Below are 14,219 nucleotides of genomic sequence, written 5' to 3'. Positions count from 1 at the left end.
AAAAGTGAAAACCGTATCCACCGGATCCGTTTTTTTAACGGATCCGTTATGCCGGATCCGTTAAAAAACGGATCCGGTGGATACGGTTTGCATCCGTTTTTGCATCCTTTTCGTCCGGTTTTTGGCTGGATCCGTTTTGTTAATTACATTGGTGCATGCGCAGTTAACAAAAACGGATCCGGCGGCCGCATCCGTTTTTTACCGCATTACGCCGGATCCGGCGTCCATAGGCTTCTATTGTAAAACACGCCGTATCGCGCCGGATCCGGCGCGATGCGTTTTTTTTGCCGGACAAAAAAACGTTGCAAGCTACGTTGCCTCCGGCCGCCGCATTTATTTATTTTGCCGCATCCGGAAAAAAACGGATGCACCGCAAAGCCATCCGGTACAATCCGGTAACAATGCAAGTCTATGGGGAAAAAACGGATGCGGTACTGGATCCGTTTTACCCGTTTTTTTCCGGATTGAACCTGATGGCAAAAAACTGATGTGTGAAAGTAGCCTTATTCATCAACGCTGTTTAGATTGAAACAGGTAAAATTTATCTTGGTACCGTGTTAGCCAGTAGATTGCACAATTATTGCTAAAGGAAACCTGTCAGGTGCAATATGCACCCAGGACCACGAGCAGTTCTGATGCATATTCCTAGTCCCTGCATCCAATAGCAGACATAAATAGATTTTTGGAAAATGTATTTCTAAAGATCCTTTATGATATGCTAATGAGTAACCGGGACTAGTCGCAAGGGTGTTATTTCTCCCGAGTAGTCCGCCTTCTTCGCATGTTATTCAATGCCCACTGCCCAGAGTTATCAGCGGTGACAAGCGTACCTGTGTTCGTTGTCAGCGCTTCAGAACGCCGGGTTTAGGGTTAGTGCGCATTATCAGAAGTCCCAGCACTTCAGATCATGTGCACAATGAAGCCGGGTGTACGTTTTCCGGTTTCAGAGAGATCTAGTGCACATGACCGGTAGTGTCCGGCATTCTGATCATGAATCATGAAGACAGGGCAGCTCCAGAACTGAGCATTTACAGCTGCCTGCTGCCAGCACAGAGAACAGCTGACAAGCAGGCATGCCGGGTCCTGGCCGATCAGACATTGATGACCTATCCCAGGGATAGTCCATCTGTGTAAACGTAGTGAACAATCTCTAGGACATGATAATATTTCAATAGGAGCATCGATAATGGGGCACTGATTGCAGTGTACTGCAATGTCCTTGGAGTAAAAAAAAAAAAAAAAAAAATCCTAGCCACGTGAATGTACCGTATGAGTGTCATGTTAAAGATCTGTATAAAACAGATTCATACCTTAACTCGTTCTCTAGGATCTACTATGATCTGTTTTGTTTTTGAGTAATATTTGTGCTTATTGCAAAATTTGGTATCTGCTATAAAAAAATATATAATAAGAAAACCTCACAAGATTATAGCTGTCCATGTTACCCATGCAAAATGTATATTATATACGACGTTCATCCTCTGTCTAAGCACAGAGATAAATATGTGGTATACTATAGGAATTTTCTCTAAACATGGGGCTTATATAACCAGCTACGAAGTTACATACTGAATGTTACCATTTGGCACATGAAAAGGGGATGTTCCACTAAGCCACGACATATGGTCTTTGGTCTCTTATTCCACTTTACTCTGCACACTGATGACCTGAGAGGCGGCAAGTAAACCATGAAGATTAGGAATGACCATATCATCCTAATCTGGGAAGACAAAATATATGAGCCAGCTAAACTCCTCAAGAAACCAATAAAGTCTAACAGCCCGGCAGTAACTTACAGATTTGCTGCTCAGATCTGTTTTGGTAATGTTCTGTATGTGAACCGACTGCTGAGCTCTGTTAAGGCCTGAATGAATGCACCCAACAGCACATATATCCGAGTATGTCACCTAGAGAGCTGTGCCTCAAAGAGCAGCTTACATGTCCGAGTATTTGTGCTGGACCAAAACAGACATGTCCGATTTTGAACTGTGAAACACAAACTCACCATTCAAATATATATGGGTCCACACAAGAAAAACAAACCTCCATAGATGCCATCCATGTGCAATTTGTGAGCTAAGCATAAAAAAAAAAAAAAAAAAAAAAGTATACACAAACTGATGACTCTCTGAAGGTAAAAGCGACCAAGCAATGAACATAGCCTAAAATCTGAGCCAAAAGATTGATGAAAATCAGTTTAAAGGCACAAAATGACTGTACAAACCAAGCGCCGGCGCTCCATGCACCATGGCGGGGCCAGATATTTGTCCACCTTCCCACCTGCTTGTTTTACATTTATCTCCGCCTGTATGAAGCCAGAACTATCAAAGAAAGGGAGAGGAGATGATCTATGATCTTCAACAACAAGCGGGTGGGAAGGTGCACTGAAGTACCAAGCGTCTGTGCTGCCCAACATGTCCTGCGCTAATTGGTCGTACAAAATCCCTGCCGATCACTCAAAAGCTTGTCTCCAATGCGCAGCTCGCCAGGCAGTGCACAGAATGGTGTCCTGAGTCACAGAGGCTGCGAGCCTGTCCACAGAGGAGCCTACCACTGCTCTGGGCCTCATGAATGCGGCTCTGATCGCTGCGGGGGGCTGCGGGACAAGTAGTGTAGTGCCCATCATTTACAAAAAGAATTACAATTTAGGTACTCATTACTCTGTGCATCATCATACTACTATAAACTAGCTACATAAAACACCCACCAGAAAAACATGGGACATACACTGCATAGAAGAGTGCAGCCTGTTACACAGAATAGGAATACACGGCCATGGATCCCAAAGTGCATTACATATGAGCCGCCCCCCTGACTGTGTCCTCCGTGTCCCCACAGTATAGGAGGAGGCACAGGACACATCTGGATGATGATGGGACCATGACTCAGGCTTGTTATCTGTCAGTGCCTGGCCCACCAGATAAGGGGCCACTGGGCAGAGCAGCACTGCCGGCCCCACTCTCATGGGGCCCCCTGCTCGTCACACTGGCAGCCCCGCTCCCGGGGGGGGGGGCCCCGTCACACACAGGCAGCCCCGCTCCCGGGGGGGGGCCCCGTCACACACTGGCAGCCCCGCTCCCGGGGGGGCCCCGTCACACACAGGCAGCCCCGCTCCCAAGGGGGGGGCCCCGTCACACACTGGCGGCCTCGCTCCCGGGGGGGGGCCCCGTCACACACTGGCAGCCCCGCTCCCGGGGGGGCCCCGTCACACACTGGCAGCCCCGCTCCCGGGGGGGCCCCGTCACACACTGGCGGCCTCGCTCCCGGGGGGGGGCCCCGTCACACACTGGCAGCCCCGCTCCCGGGGGGGCCCCGTCACACACTGGCAGCCCCGCTCCCGGGGGGGGGGCCCCGTCACACACTGGCAGCCCCGCTCCCGGGGGGGGGGCCCCGTCACACACTGGCAGCCCCGCTCCCGGGGGGGGGGCCCCGTCACACACTGGCAGCCCCGCTCCCGGGGGGGGCCCCGTCACACACAGGCAGCCCCGCTCCCGGGGGGGCCCCGTCACACACTGGCAGCCCCGCTCCCGGGGGGGCCCCGTCACACACTGGCAGCCCCGCTCCCGGGGGGGGGGCCCCGTCACACACTGGCAGCCCCGCTCCCGGGGGGGGGGGCCCCGTCACACACAGGCAGCCCCGCTCCCGGGGGGGGGGCCCCGTCACACACTGGCAGCCCCGCTCCCGGGGGGGGGGCCCCGTCACACACTGGCAGCCCCGCTCCCGGGGGGGGGGCCCCGTCACACACTGGCAGCCCCGCTCCCGGGGGGGGGGCCCCGTCACACACTGGCAGCCCCGCTCCCGGGGGGGGGGCCCCGTCACACACTGGCAGCCCCGCTCCCGGGGGGGGGGCCCCGTCACACACAGGCAGCCCCGCTCCCGGGGGGGCCCCGTCACACACTGGCAGCCCCGCTCCCGGGGGGGGGGCCCCGTCACACACTGGCAGCCCCGCTCCCGGGGGGGGGGCCCCGTCACACACTGGCAGCCCCGCTCCCGGGGGGGGGGCCCCGTCACACACTGGCAGCCCCGGCTCCCGGGGGAGCCCCACAGCGCTCACACAAGGGCTCCGCCGAGCTGCGGCCTCCACTGCACAGCGGCGCGGTGCGCTCGTCCCGGGCACCGGAGGATGCAGGCCGGTATGCTGGGGGCGGGTCTCCCGGTCTCACCTCATCCTCCCGCTCGTTCCTGAAGCACAGACAGGCCGCCCGCTTCTTGAAGCCTTCCCGGTCATAAGTCCGAGTCTGGTTCGGCTTGAACTTCATCATAGAGGCGGCTACTCCTCCACACTCCCCGGATGCTACAGCTGCCGTCACCGCGAGCCTTGCCGTTGCTTCTATCCGCACCACACGTCCGAGCGGCCGGAGCAGGAGGAGAGCCGGCCCGGGGTTAGAGGAGGCTGGTGCTGCTGGAGAGAGGTGAGCACCCGGAGCAGACGCGCCTCTCCATGGACCTGTGTCGTCTCCGGTCTGTGTCCGTTCAGCTGGTCTGGCCCCGCCGCCCGCACTGCCCCGACACTCCCGCCCCTGCCTGCGCGCACACTCACGTCTCTCTAGGAGAGTAGAGCATTCCACGGTGCAGGCGAGAGAAAGGCTGTGGCGCATGCGCGATGACGAGGGCGGGCCGGTGGCTGCAGCTCTCAATGAAGAGTAGTGATGTTCGCGCATTCCTGTACCCCGCTGCCCCGCCCCCAGGCTGAGGGGAGTACGGCGGCGCCCCCTGCCTGCTCGTTGCCCAGACAACTGCTCCACTAGTGCCATAGTGCTGTACGTGGAACGTCCGTGTACGGTACTCTACGGCCTCGCCGGGGATGCGCATGCTCATGGCCAGGAGGAGGGTACTGTGGTGTGGTGATTGTGCCAATGTAATCTGCTGTGAGAATCCTTCCTGCAGCTGCCTATATGTGTAAACTAGCTGTAGTACCCGGGCGTTGACTGTCTCTCTGTCTGTGTGTCGCTGTCTGTGTGTCTCTTTCCTTGTCTGTGTCTATCTCTCTGTCTGTCTTTGTATCAGTTTATCTGACTCTATCTCTGTGTCTATGTCTGTGTCTCTCTATCTCTGTGTCTATGTCTGTGTCTGTCTGTCTCTTTGCCCGTCTGTCTCTTTGCCCGTCTGTCTCTTTGCCCGTCTGTCTCTTTGCCCGTCTGTCTCTTTCCCCGTCTGTCTCTTTCCCCGTCTGTCTCTTTCCCAGGTCTGTCTCTTTCCCCGTCTGTCTCCCCATCTCTTTTCCTGTCTGTCTCTCTGTCTGCCTGTCTCTGTCTGTCTCTTTCACCGTCTGTCTCTTTCCCCATCTGTCTCTTTCCCCGTCTGTCTCTTTCACCGTCTGTCTCTTTCCCCATCTGTCTCTTTCCCCGTCTGTCTCTTTCCTCATCTGTATCTGTTTGTCTCTCTATCTGTTTCTATCTCTCTGTCTCTTTCCCTGTCTGTCTATCTCTCCACCAACATCATATTACCTCACACATAAGCTTCTTATACAAACAATGTCCTTTTTTCCTATAGAAACCAATCCCAGCTCCTATTAATGACCTGTAGTTCCAAGCTCCATTCACTTTAATGCAGGCATCTTTTTGGAGAGGAACTGTAAAGTGCAGGGTTACATTTTCCTGTCAAAACATAGTCTACGAAGACGTTCCCTGAGTGAGCCACATCAGGCGTCTGTGCAAAATTTTGTGATTGTAAATGCGACGGTGCAGATTCCTTTAGCGGACATACATACACACACACACACACACACAGACACACATACACTCACACACACACACACTCAGCTTTATATATTAGATGTGTATGATACTCTGTGTATATGTGTAGTGTGTGTGTGTGTGTGATACTGTGTATATGTGCAGTGTGTGACACTACATGTATGTGTAGTGTGTGACACTGTATATAAGTATTGGGACACTGTATATGTGTGAAACTGTATATATGTAGTGTGTGACACTGTATGTGTATATGAGTAGTGTGGGTGACACTGTGTATATGTAGTGTGTGATGGCTGTTTATATGTGTAGTGTGTGAGTGACACTGTACATGTGTAGTGTGTGATTTCAGTTTATATGTGTAGTGTTTGACACTGTGTAGTGTGTGACACTGTCTATGTATATGTGTAGTTTGTGATGTCTGTGTACGAGGGGCTGCTGATAAGGCCAGAATCACACTTGCTAGTGCATCGCGTGTAACTCGCGTGAGTCTCTCATGGTAGAACCCGGCATGGCCGCACACTATGCATACAGGAGCGTCTGAGCTGCATAGAGATACATGCAACCGACCAGCTCCTGTCAGGAAAGTGTGCGGTCATGCCGGGTTCTACCATGAGAGACTCGCGCGAGTTACACGCGAGGCACTAGCAAGTGTGTGTCACGAACAGGCGGGGAAGTCACTCAGAAATCCGCAGCTGTTCACTGATTTGTTACACACGACTACTTTCTAGCGCCCCCCTTGTCTGCAGGCCACTTTTGGTACTGCAGGACAATGCATAAGATGAGGCTGCTGAGCTGATAATGCCAAATATTGGAGGTCTCACAGCAAGGGTAAATGTATATATCCCCAATTCCTGCTAATGGAATATTTATATACCTCGGTACCCTTAATGATAGCACTCCGATAATTCTATGCAATAACAATTACGCTGCCACCACCCAGACTTTCTACAGGTAGCTGGGGACCCGTTTCAGATAGCATAAGGCCCTTCGGGGTTTTGGATTCGTATATAAAGCATAAGGAAAGAAACTCTTAAATTTTTATATATTTAATCCGAAAATAGGCAGTGTTTAAAGAATATACAGGAATTTACAAAAGGGAACAATACACATTACGGCATAACAGTTACATTAAAATAAAAGGTATAAACGTGAAACTTACTAAGCTTCTGCCATAGAAGTGACGTCTGCTTATGGAGGGAGGGGCTCCAAGAGATGTTAGAATCGGCCAGCATCACCCTTCATGATGCCCTCCTCGTGCTGACTGCCCCAAAAGACAGGAACTGTCTCTTATGCTCTTGCTAGCCCCCCTTGCCTGTGACATCATTTTACAGTCACTTGTGGGCTGGGCTTGAGATGGTCACAAAGTTCCATAATTCTAGGGTTTTTCATATCTTTGCTCCTGGGTCACACAGGTGAAAGATATTAGCGTCATATTTAATATCTCGATTTTACAGTTACATTGATACCAAACACAACGCCTCTAGCACAATTTTACTGGCCAATACTAATTTGTCGTGATTCCGTCGATCTCCTCGTCAGGTGAGACGGTGCGCTGGGTTCCGCACGACGCAGGGATTCTGGCAATGTGTTTTTCATCTTTCTAGCATTAAAGTCGCACTTCAAAACCTGCTTTGGGAGTTTTCCCGCCAATATTACAAAGAATTGTCTTTCTCTGCAGCTTTTGGCTTTTCTTCTACCATCACCCAAAGTCATAAATACCTTAAGCTTCCAGGCCAATCAGATAATCGCCATGACGACCTGTGGCTGGTGAAGAAGAGGGGGAGGAAGTCCCTTCAACAGCTCTACATGACACCTCCCCCTTTTTGAGGTAGCATGGGAGATTGATTTGCCAATCGTCTCCTAAGCCTACCTCGCTGGCATCCCCCTGCCGGGACAGCCCATCAGCGTTGCCATGCTCAACACCCTTCCTGTGTTGAATGGTAAAGTCATACTGCTGTAGTGCCAAGCTCCACCGCAGTAGCTTACCATTGTCGCCGGCCACCCGATGTAGCCAGCTGAGAGGGTTGTGGTCTGTCACTATGGTGAAGTTGCGTCCATATAGGTAGGGCTGCAGTTTCCGCAGGGCCCACACTATAGAGAGGCACTCCTTCTCCACAGTGGCGTAGGCCACTTCCCGGGATAAGAGCTTGCGGCTGAGAAACATCACCGGATGCTCTTCTCCCTTCCCATTTACCTGGCTGAGTACTGCACCAAGGCCAAACGCACTGGCATCTGTCTGAACTATGAACCGTCGGGTGAAGTCCGGAGCTTGTAGGATTGGGGAACTGGCGAGGGCAGCTTTTAGTGCCCTGAAGGACCGTTCACAGTCATCTGTCCAGGTGACTACTTGCGGTAGCTTCTTTTTGGTGAGGTCCGTCAACGGCTTAGCAAGAGCACTATAGTTAGGAACGAACTTCCTATAGTACCCTGCCGTACCCAAGAAGGACATCACCTGCTTCTTTGACTTGGGGGTAGGCCAGGAGGTGATGGCATCAACCTTCCCTGGCTCTGGTTTCAGGGTCCCGCCACCCACTCTGTGTCCAAGGTACTGTACCTCAGTCATGCCGATCTGACACTTCCCTGGCTTTATAGTCAGACCAGCGCTTTGGATCCGCCTGAGCACCTGTTCCAGGTGCCCCAGGTGTTCCTCCCAAGTGGGACTAAAGATGGCAATGTCATCCAGGTAAGCTACTGCAAACCCTCCTAGTCCCTCGAGCAGCTGGTCGACCAATCGCTGGAAAGTGGCAGGAGCATTTCTCATGCCAAAGGGCATGACAAGGGATTCATACAGCCCGAATGGGGTGATGAAGGCGGACCTTTCCTGTGCTTCCTTGGACATAGGAATCTGCCAGTACCCTCGACTCAGGTCCATGATGGTCAGGTACTGGGCCCCGGCTAAGCAATCCAGTAACTCGTCGATGCGTGGCATTGGGTACGCATCGGGTGCTGTGATTGCATTTAGCCTCCTGTAGTCCACACAAAACCGGGTTGTCCGGTCCTTTTTGGGAACCAAGACTACAGGCGAGGCCCATGCACTTTTGGACCTCTGGATCACTCCCAGGACTAGCATTTCATCGATCTCCCTTTTTATGTCCTTTTGTACCTCTAGGGAGACACGGTATGGGGGTTGACGAACTGGGGAATGACTCCCTGTGTCCACCTGGTGGGTGGCTAGGGATGTCTTCCCTGGGACATTCGTGAAGGTCATCAGGTAGGGCCGGAATACCTCCCGCAGCTGGGACTTTTGGTCCAAGGATAGCTGTGGGTTGAATGCCGCCTCCTCGATAGACCCTCCATCCCGGGCTGAGGCGAGCAAGTCCACCAAGACTTCACTTTCGCCTTCCTCGGGAAGACTACACACAGGAAGAGCAAAGGCTTCCCTGTCATGATGAGCTTTCATCATGTTGACATGGAAGACCTTTTGCCTCTTCCTGGCATGGTCGATGGTGACCACATAGTTTACGTCATTGAGGCGCTGATGCACCAGGTATGGACCCTCCCAGGCCGCCTGAAGCTTGTTCTGGGTCATTGGGACCAGGACCCACACCTTCTGACCCACTTCATACACCCGCTCTCGAGCGTGTTGGTCGTACCATCGCTTCTGGCTGGCCTGGGCTTGCGCCATATTCTCATGCACCATCTGCGTCATTGACTGCATTTTGTCACGGAGCCGAATGACATACTCCACAACGGACACTTCTGGGGAATTCAGTTCCTCTTCCCAGGATTCCCTTACCAGACCAAGAGGCCCCCGGACTCGTCTGCCATACAGGAGCTCGAAGGGGGAAAACCCCGTTGAGGCCTGTGGTACCTCTCTGTAGGCAAACAGCAGGTGTGAGAGATACCGCTCCCAGTCGCGTCCATGTGACTCAACCAGCATCTTAAGCATCTGCTTAAGTGTACCATTAAATCGCTCACACAAACCATTGGTCTGTGGGTGATAAGCGCTTGATATCAGATGCCGCACCTGCATTTTCTTACAGAGAGCCTCCATTAGACGAGACATGAACTGAGTCCCCTGGTCGGTAAGCATCTCCCTGGGAAATCCTACTCGGGAGAATATGGTCAAGAGGGCATCTGCCACCTTATCGGCTCTAACTGAGGACAGAGCCACTGCCTCCGGATACCGGGTAGCATAGTCTACCACAGTAAGGACAAACCGTTTTCCAGAGCTGCTGGGGACGGCCAGAGGCCCGACAATGTCCACAGCGACCCTCTGGAAAGGCTCCTCTATCACCGGCAAAGAGATCAGGGGAGCTTTGGGAGCAGGCCCTGACTTTCCCACTCTTTGGCATGTGATACAGGAGCGGCAGTAGTTGGCAACATCTGTCCCCATTTTGGGCCAATAGAAGTGGTGAGACAGCCGGGCCTTGGTTTTGCTAACCCCCAAGTGTCCGGCGAGTGGGATCTCATGGGCAATCCGCAGCAACTCACTCCTAAAGCGGTGAGGCACCACCAGCTGTCTTTCCTTCAGCCACTCTTGTTGGGGGTTACAGGGAATTGTCTCCCGGTACAACTTTCCCTGGTCCCAGAATACCCTCTCCTTATCGGTCTCGGAGGAGGGCTTCTCTGCGAGGTCCCTTAACGTCTCTAGACTGGCATCAGTTCGTAGAGCCACCTGAAACTCTTGGCTAGAGGCAGCCAAAAGTGACGTTAAGGTTCCAACCTCACCGGGACCCTCTGGGACCTGCTCTGGGTCCGTAACAAACTGTCGAACCTCCACAGGACAGACATGTAGGAGTTGGTCCTTCACCATGAGGTCCTTTAACTCCTCAAAGGTTGTAACGGACAGTCCTTGGATCCACTGGTCAAAGGTGCGCTGGAGCCCACCCTCCAAATCGCTGTAGCTGTCATGAGGTCCGAGCTGGAGGGTCCGGAATTTTTTTCGGTACACCTCCGGAGTCAGCTGATACTTCCGTACTAGGGCCTGCTTTATGGCCCCATAGTCTCCACTCTGCTCTTGAGGGAGACTGGCAAACGCGTCCAGGGCCTTGCCTCGCAGCCCTGGGGTTAAGTATTGTGCCCATTGTGTTGAGGGCAACTGGTACTGCAAGCAAGTCTTTTCAAATCCCGTCAGAAAGCTGTCCAAATTCCCGTCCTTTTCCATCACAGGAAAGTGCTCCGGTCGGGGCTTAAAGCTGCTGGCATTATTGGACTCACCGTTTAGTGAGGAAGATGTCTGCTGCCGGGCTTTGAGGACATTCAATTCATGGTCTCTCTGGGCTTGGCGCTCTCGCTCGGCTCGCTCAGCCTCTCGCTCGGCTCTCTCAGCCTGAGCCTGGCGCTCAGCTCTCTCAGCCTGGGCCTGGCGCTCGGCTCTCTCAGCCTCTCGATATTGCTGAATGAGGTCCAGCCGTCCCTGCCGGTCCTCGGCAGTGAACTGTTGTAGGGCCATTTGCAGGTAGGAGTCCATGTTGCCCTGGTCACTGCTCTGGCTCGCAGTTGATGGTGGGGATTCTGCAGCAGTCCCATCCTGGGCTTGGCTTGCCTCCCCTTCTCCAGCACTGGGGGAATGAACGTGCTCTGCGTCCCATTGTAAAAGTTCTTTAATGAGGTCCTGCCTCGTTTTGCCATGGCCATCAATCAACTTGGATCTGCAGAGTGCAGAAAGAACTTCCTTCTTCTGCTGATTGTACCAGGCTTCTGACACAGCCTCCATAATTGCCAAATAAAAGATAGGATAGAAAACAAGAGAGAAGGGGAGGGGGTAACTGCTACACGTACAGTATTGTTCCAGGTATATTTAAACACTGAGTTCAATCCTCAAAACTTTTGCAAGTTTTTAGTGACAGGGATGATTGCTCAAACCAGATCACTAATGCTTTATATATCCCACCGCTTGCCACCAATTTGCCACGAACAGGCGGGGAAGTCACTCAGAAATCCGCAGCTGTTCACTGATTTGTTACACACGACTACTTTCTAGCGCCCCCCTTGTCTGCAGGCCACTTTTGGTACTGCAGGACAATGCATAAGATGAGGCTGCTGAGCTGATAATGCCAAATATTGGAGGTCTCACAGCAAGGGTAAATGTATATATCCCCAATTCCTGCTAATGGAATATTTATATACCTCGGTACCCTTAATGATAGCACTCCGATAATTCTATGCAATAACAATTACGCTGCCACCACCCAGACTTTCTACAGGTAGCTGGGGACCCGTTTCAGATAGCATAAGGCCCTTCGGGGTTTTGGATTCGTATATAAAGCATAAGGAAAGAAACTCTTAAATTTTTATATATTTAATCCGAAAATAGGCAGTGTTTAAAGAATATACAGGAATTTACAAAAGGGAACAATACACATTACGGCATAACAGTTACATTAAAATAAAAGGTATAAACGTGAAACTTACTAAGCTTCTGCCATAGAAGTGACGTCTGCTTATGGAGGGAGGGGCTCCAAGAGATGTTAGAATCGGCCAGCATCACCCTTCATGATGCCCTCCTCGTGCTGACTGCCCCAAAAGACAGGAACTGTCTCTTATGCTCTTGCTAGCCCCCCTTGCCTGTGACATCATTTTACAGTCACTTGTGGGCTGGGCTTGAGATGGTCACAAAGTTCCATAATTCTAGGGTTTTTCATATCTTTGCTCCTGGGTCACACAGGTGAAAGATATTAGCGTCATATTTAATATCTCGATTTTACAGTTACATTGATACCAAACACAACGCCTCTAGCACAATTTTACTGGCCAATACTAATTTGTCGTGATTCCGTCGATCTCCTCGTCAGGTGAGACGGTGCGCTGGGTTCCGCACGACGCAGGGATTCTGGCAATGTGTTTTTCATCTTTCTAGCATTAAAGTCGCACTTCAAAACCTGCTTTGGGAGTTTTCCCGCCAATATTACAAAGAATTGTCTTTCTCTGCAGCTTTTGGCTTTTCTTCTACCATCACCCAAAGTCATAAATACCTTAAGCTTCCAGGCCAATCAGATAATCGCCATGACGACCTGTGGCTGGTGAAGAAGAGGGGGAGGAAGTCCCTTCAACAGCTCTACATGACAGTGTGATTCTGGCCAAAGTCTTTGGCTTTACCCAGAAAGAAAGAAGATTGGATGCTGAAACTTTACATTTATTCCACATATTCTCCACTGATGTCAACACTCTTCTTGCATCGGTATTCCAAGTTCTGTACGCCTAGCAAAAAGGATTTCAGTTGTGCCTCAAACCAGGCATCCGTAGCAGCCATGGCATCAGAAATTGTGTGAAATTTGGTACCCTTGAGGTGTTTCTTCAGGTTTGAAAATAAATGATAGTCGGAAGGAGCTAGATCTGATGAATAAGGTGGGTGGTCAACCAGCTGGAAGCCCAGCTCTCCCAGTTTTGCTTGGTCGCTTGTGCAGTGTGAGCGGAGCCGTTGTCTTGCAGGAACAAAATTCCTTTGGACGGCTTGCCGCACCTTTTGGCCTTCAGAGCTGCCTTCAATTGGTCCAAAAGTTCAATGTAATACCTTGCATTGATGGTGGAACCCTTTTGAAGGTAGTTTACTAGCAGCATGCCCTCCTTATCCCAGAACACAGACGCCATCACCGTAGTGGCTGATTTTTGCACCCTGAACTTCTTTGGATGAGGAGAACCACTGTGCTCCACTCTTTTGACTGCTTCTTGTTTTCAGGGTCATACAAATAAATCCAGGTCTCATCCATAGTGACCAGCCAATCCAGGAAGTTCTTATCAGTCCGGAAACGCTGACAAATGGACCGGGAAGTTTTCACTCGCATGCTTCTCTGATCTGTTGTCAAACATTTGGGGACCCACTTTACAGATAGCTTCCTCATGTCCAAATGTTCATGGATAATGACGCAAACACATTCATGGCAAATCCCCATGATGTCTGCTATTGCTTTAGCTGAAATTCGTTGATTCTTCAGTATGAGGTTGTGCACAGCATCGACGATCTCTGGAAACAACAACCACTCTCGGTCGTCCAGGACGTTCCTCATCATTGGTGCTGAATTGGCCTGGTTTAAATTTGGCAACCCAGTTATTACCTGTGGAATATGAAGGGCACTGATCCTCCAATGTCTGCGAGATATCACCATGAATATCCTTTGTGGACTTTCCTTGCAGAAACAAGAATTGTATCACTCCTCTGCTCTCAGTTGAGGTGAATATCACATTAGACGCCACCATTTTGTTTTCCCGCATGCGTAAAACACTGTTGTCATAAGCAACAAACACAAAATTTTGAAAACATATATTAGACACATAAGGCTTTCCTGTGATGTAACATTCGTTACCATAGAAACAAAAAAAGATCACAAAGCCAAAGACTTATCAGCAGCCTCTCGTATATGTGTAGTGTGTGTGATGTATGTATATATGCGTAGTGTGTGACACTGTGTATATGTGTAGTGTGTGAAACTGTCTATGTATGTGTAGTGTGTGACGCTGTACGTGTATGTGTGCTGTCTGTATATGTAGTGTGTGACACTGTGTATATGTGTAGTGTGTGAAACTGTCTATGTATGTGTAGTGTGTGACGCTGTACGTGTATGTGTGCTGTCTGTATATGTA

At 51.2% G+C, this 14,219-nt stretch overlaps 1 protein-coding gene across 1 annotated transcript in view; it reads right to left on the bottom strand.

Moving 5' to 3' along the window:
* The window catches only part of NUDT4 (nudix hydrolase 4), a 52,321-nt gene extending 47,617 nt beyond the window's left edge, over window positions 1–4,704 (bottom strand). Inside the window, exon 1 of the mRNA XM_075344802.1 lies at window positions 4,164–4,704. Within this exon, the coding sequence (XP_075200917.1) occupies window positions 4,164–4,661 (498 nt within the window). The 5' untranslated portion in view covers window positions 4,662–4,704. The remainder of the gene's footprint in view (window positions 1–4,163) is intronic.
* Window positions 4,705–14,219: the final 9,515 nt, after the last annotated feature.

This window comes from Anomaloglossus baeobatrachus, chromosome 4, assembly GCF_048569485.1.
Source record: "Anomaloglossus baeobatrachus isolate aAnoBae1 chromosome 4, aAnoBae1.hap1, whole genome shotgun sequence".
NCBI classification, from domain to species: Eukaryota; Metazoa; Chordata; class Amphibia; order Anura; family Aromobatidae; genus Anomaloglossus; species Anomaloglossus baeobatrachus.
This window is presented reverse-complemented; position numbering and strand designations above follow the sequence as displayed.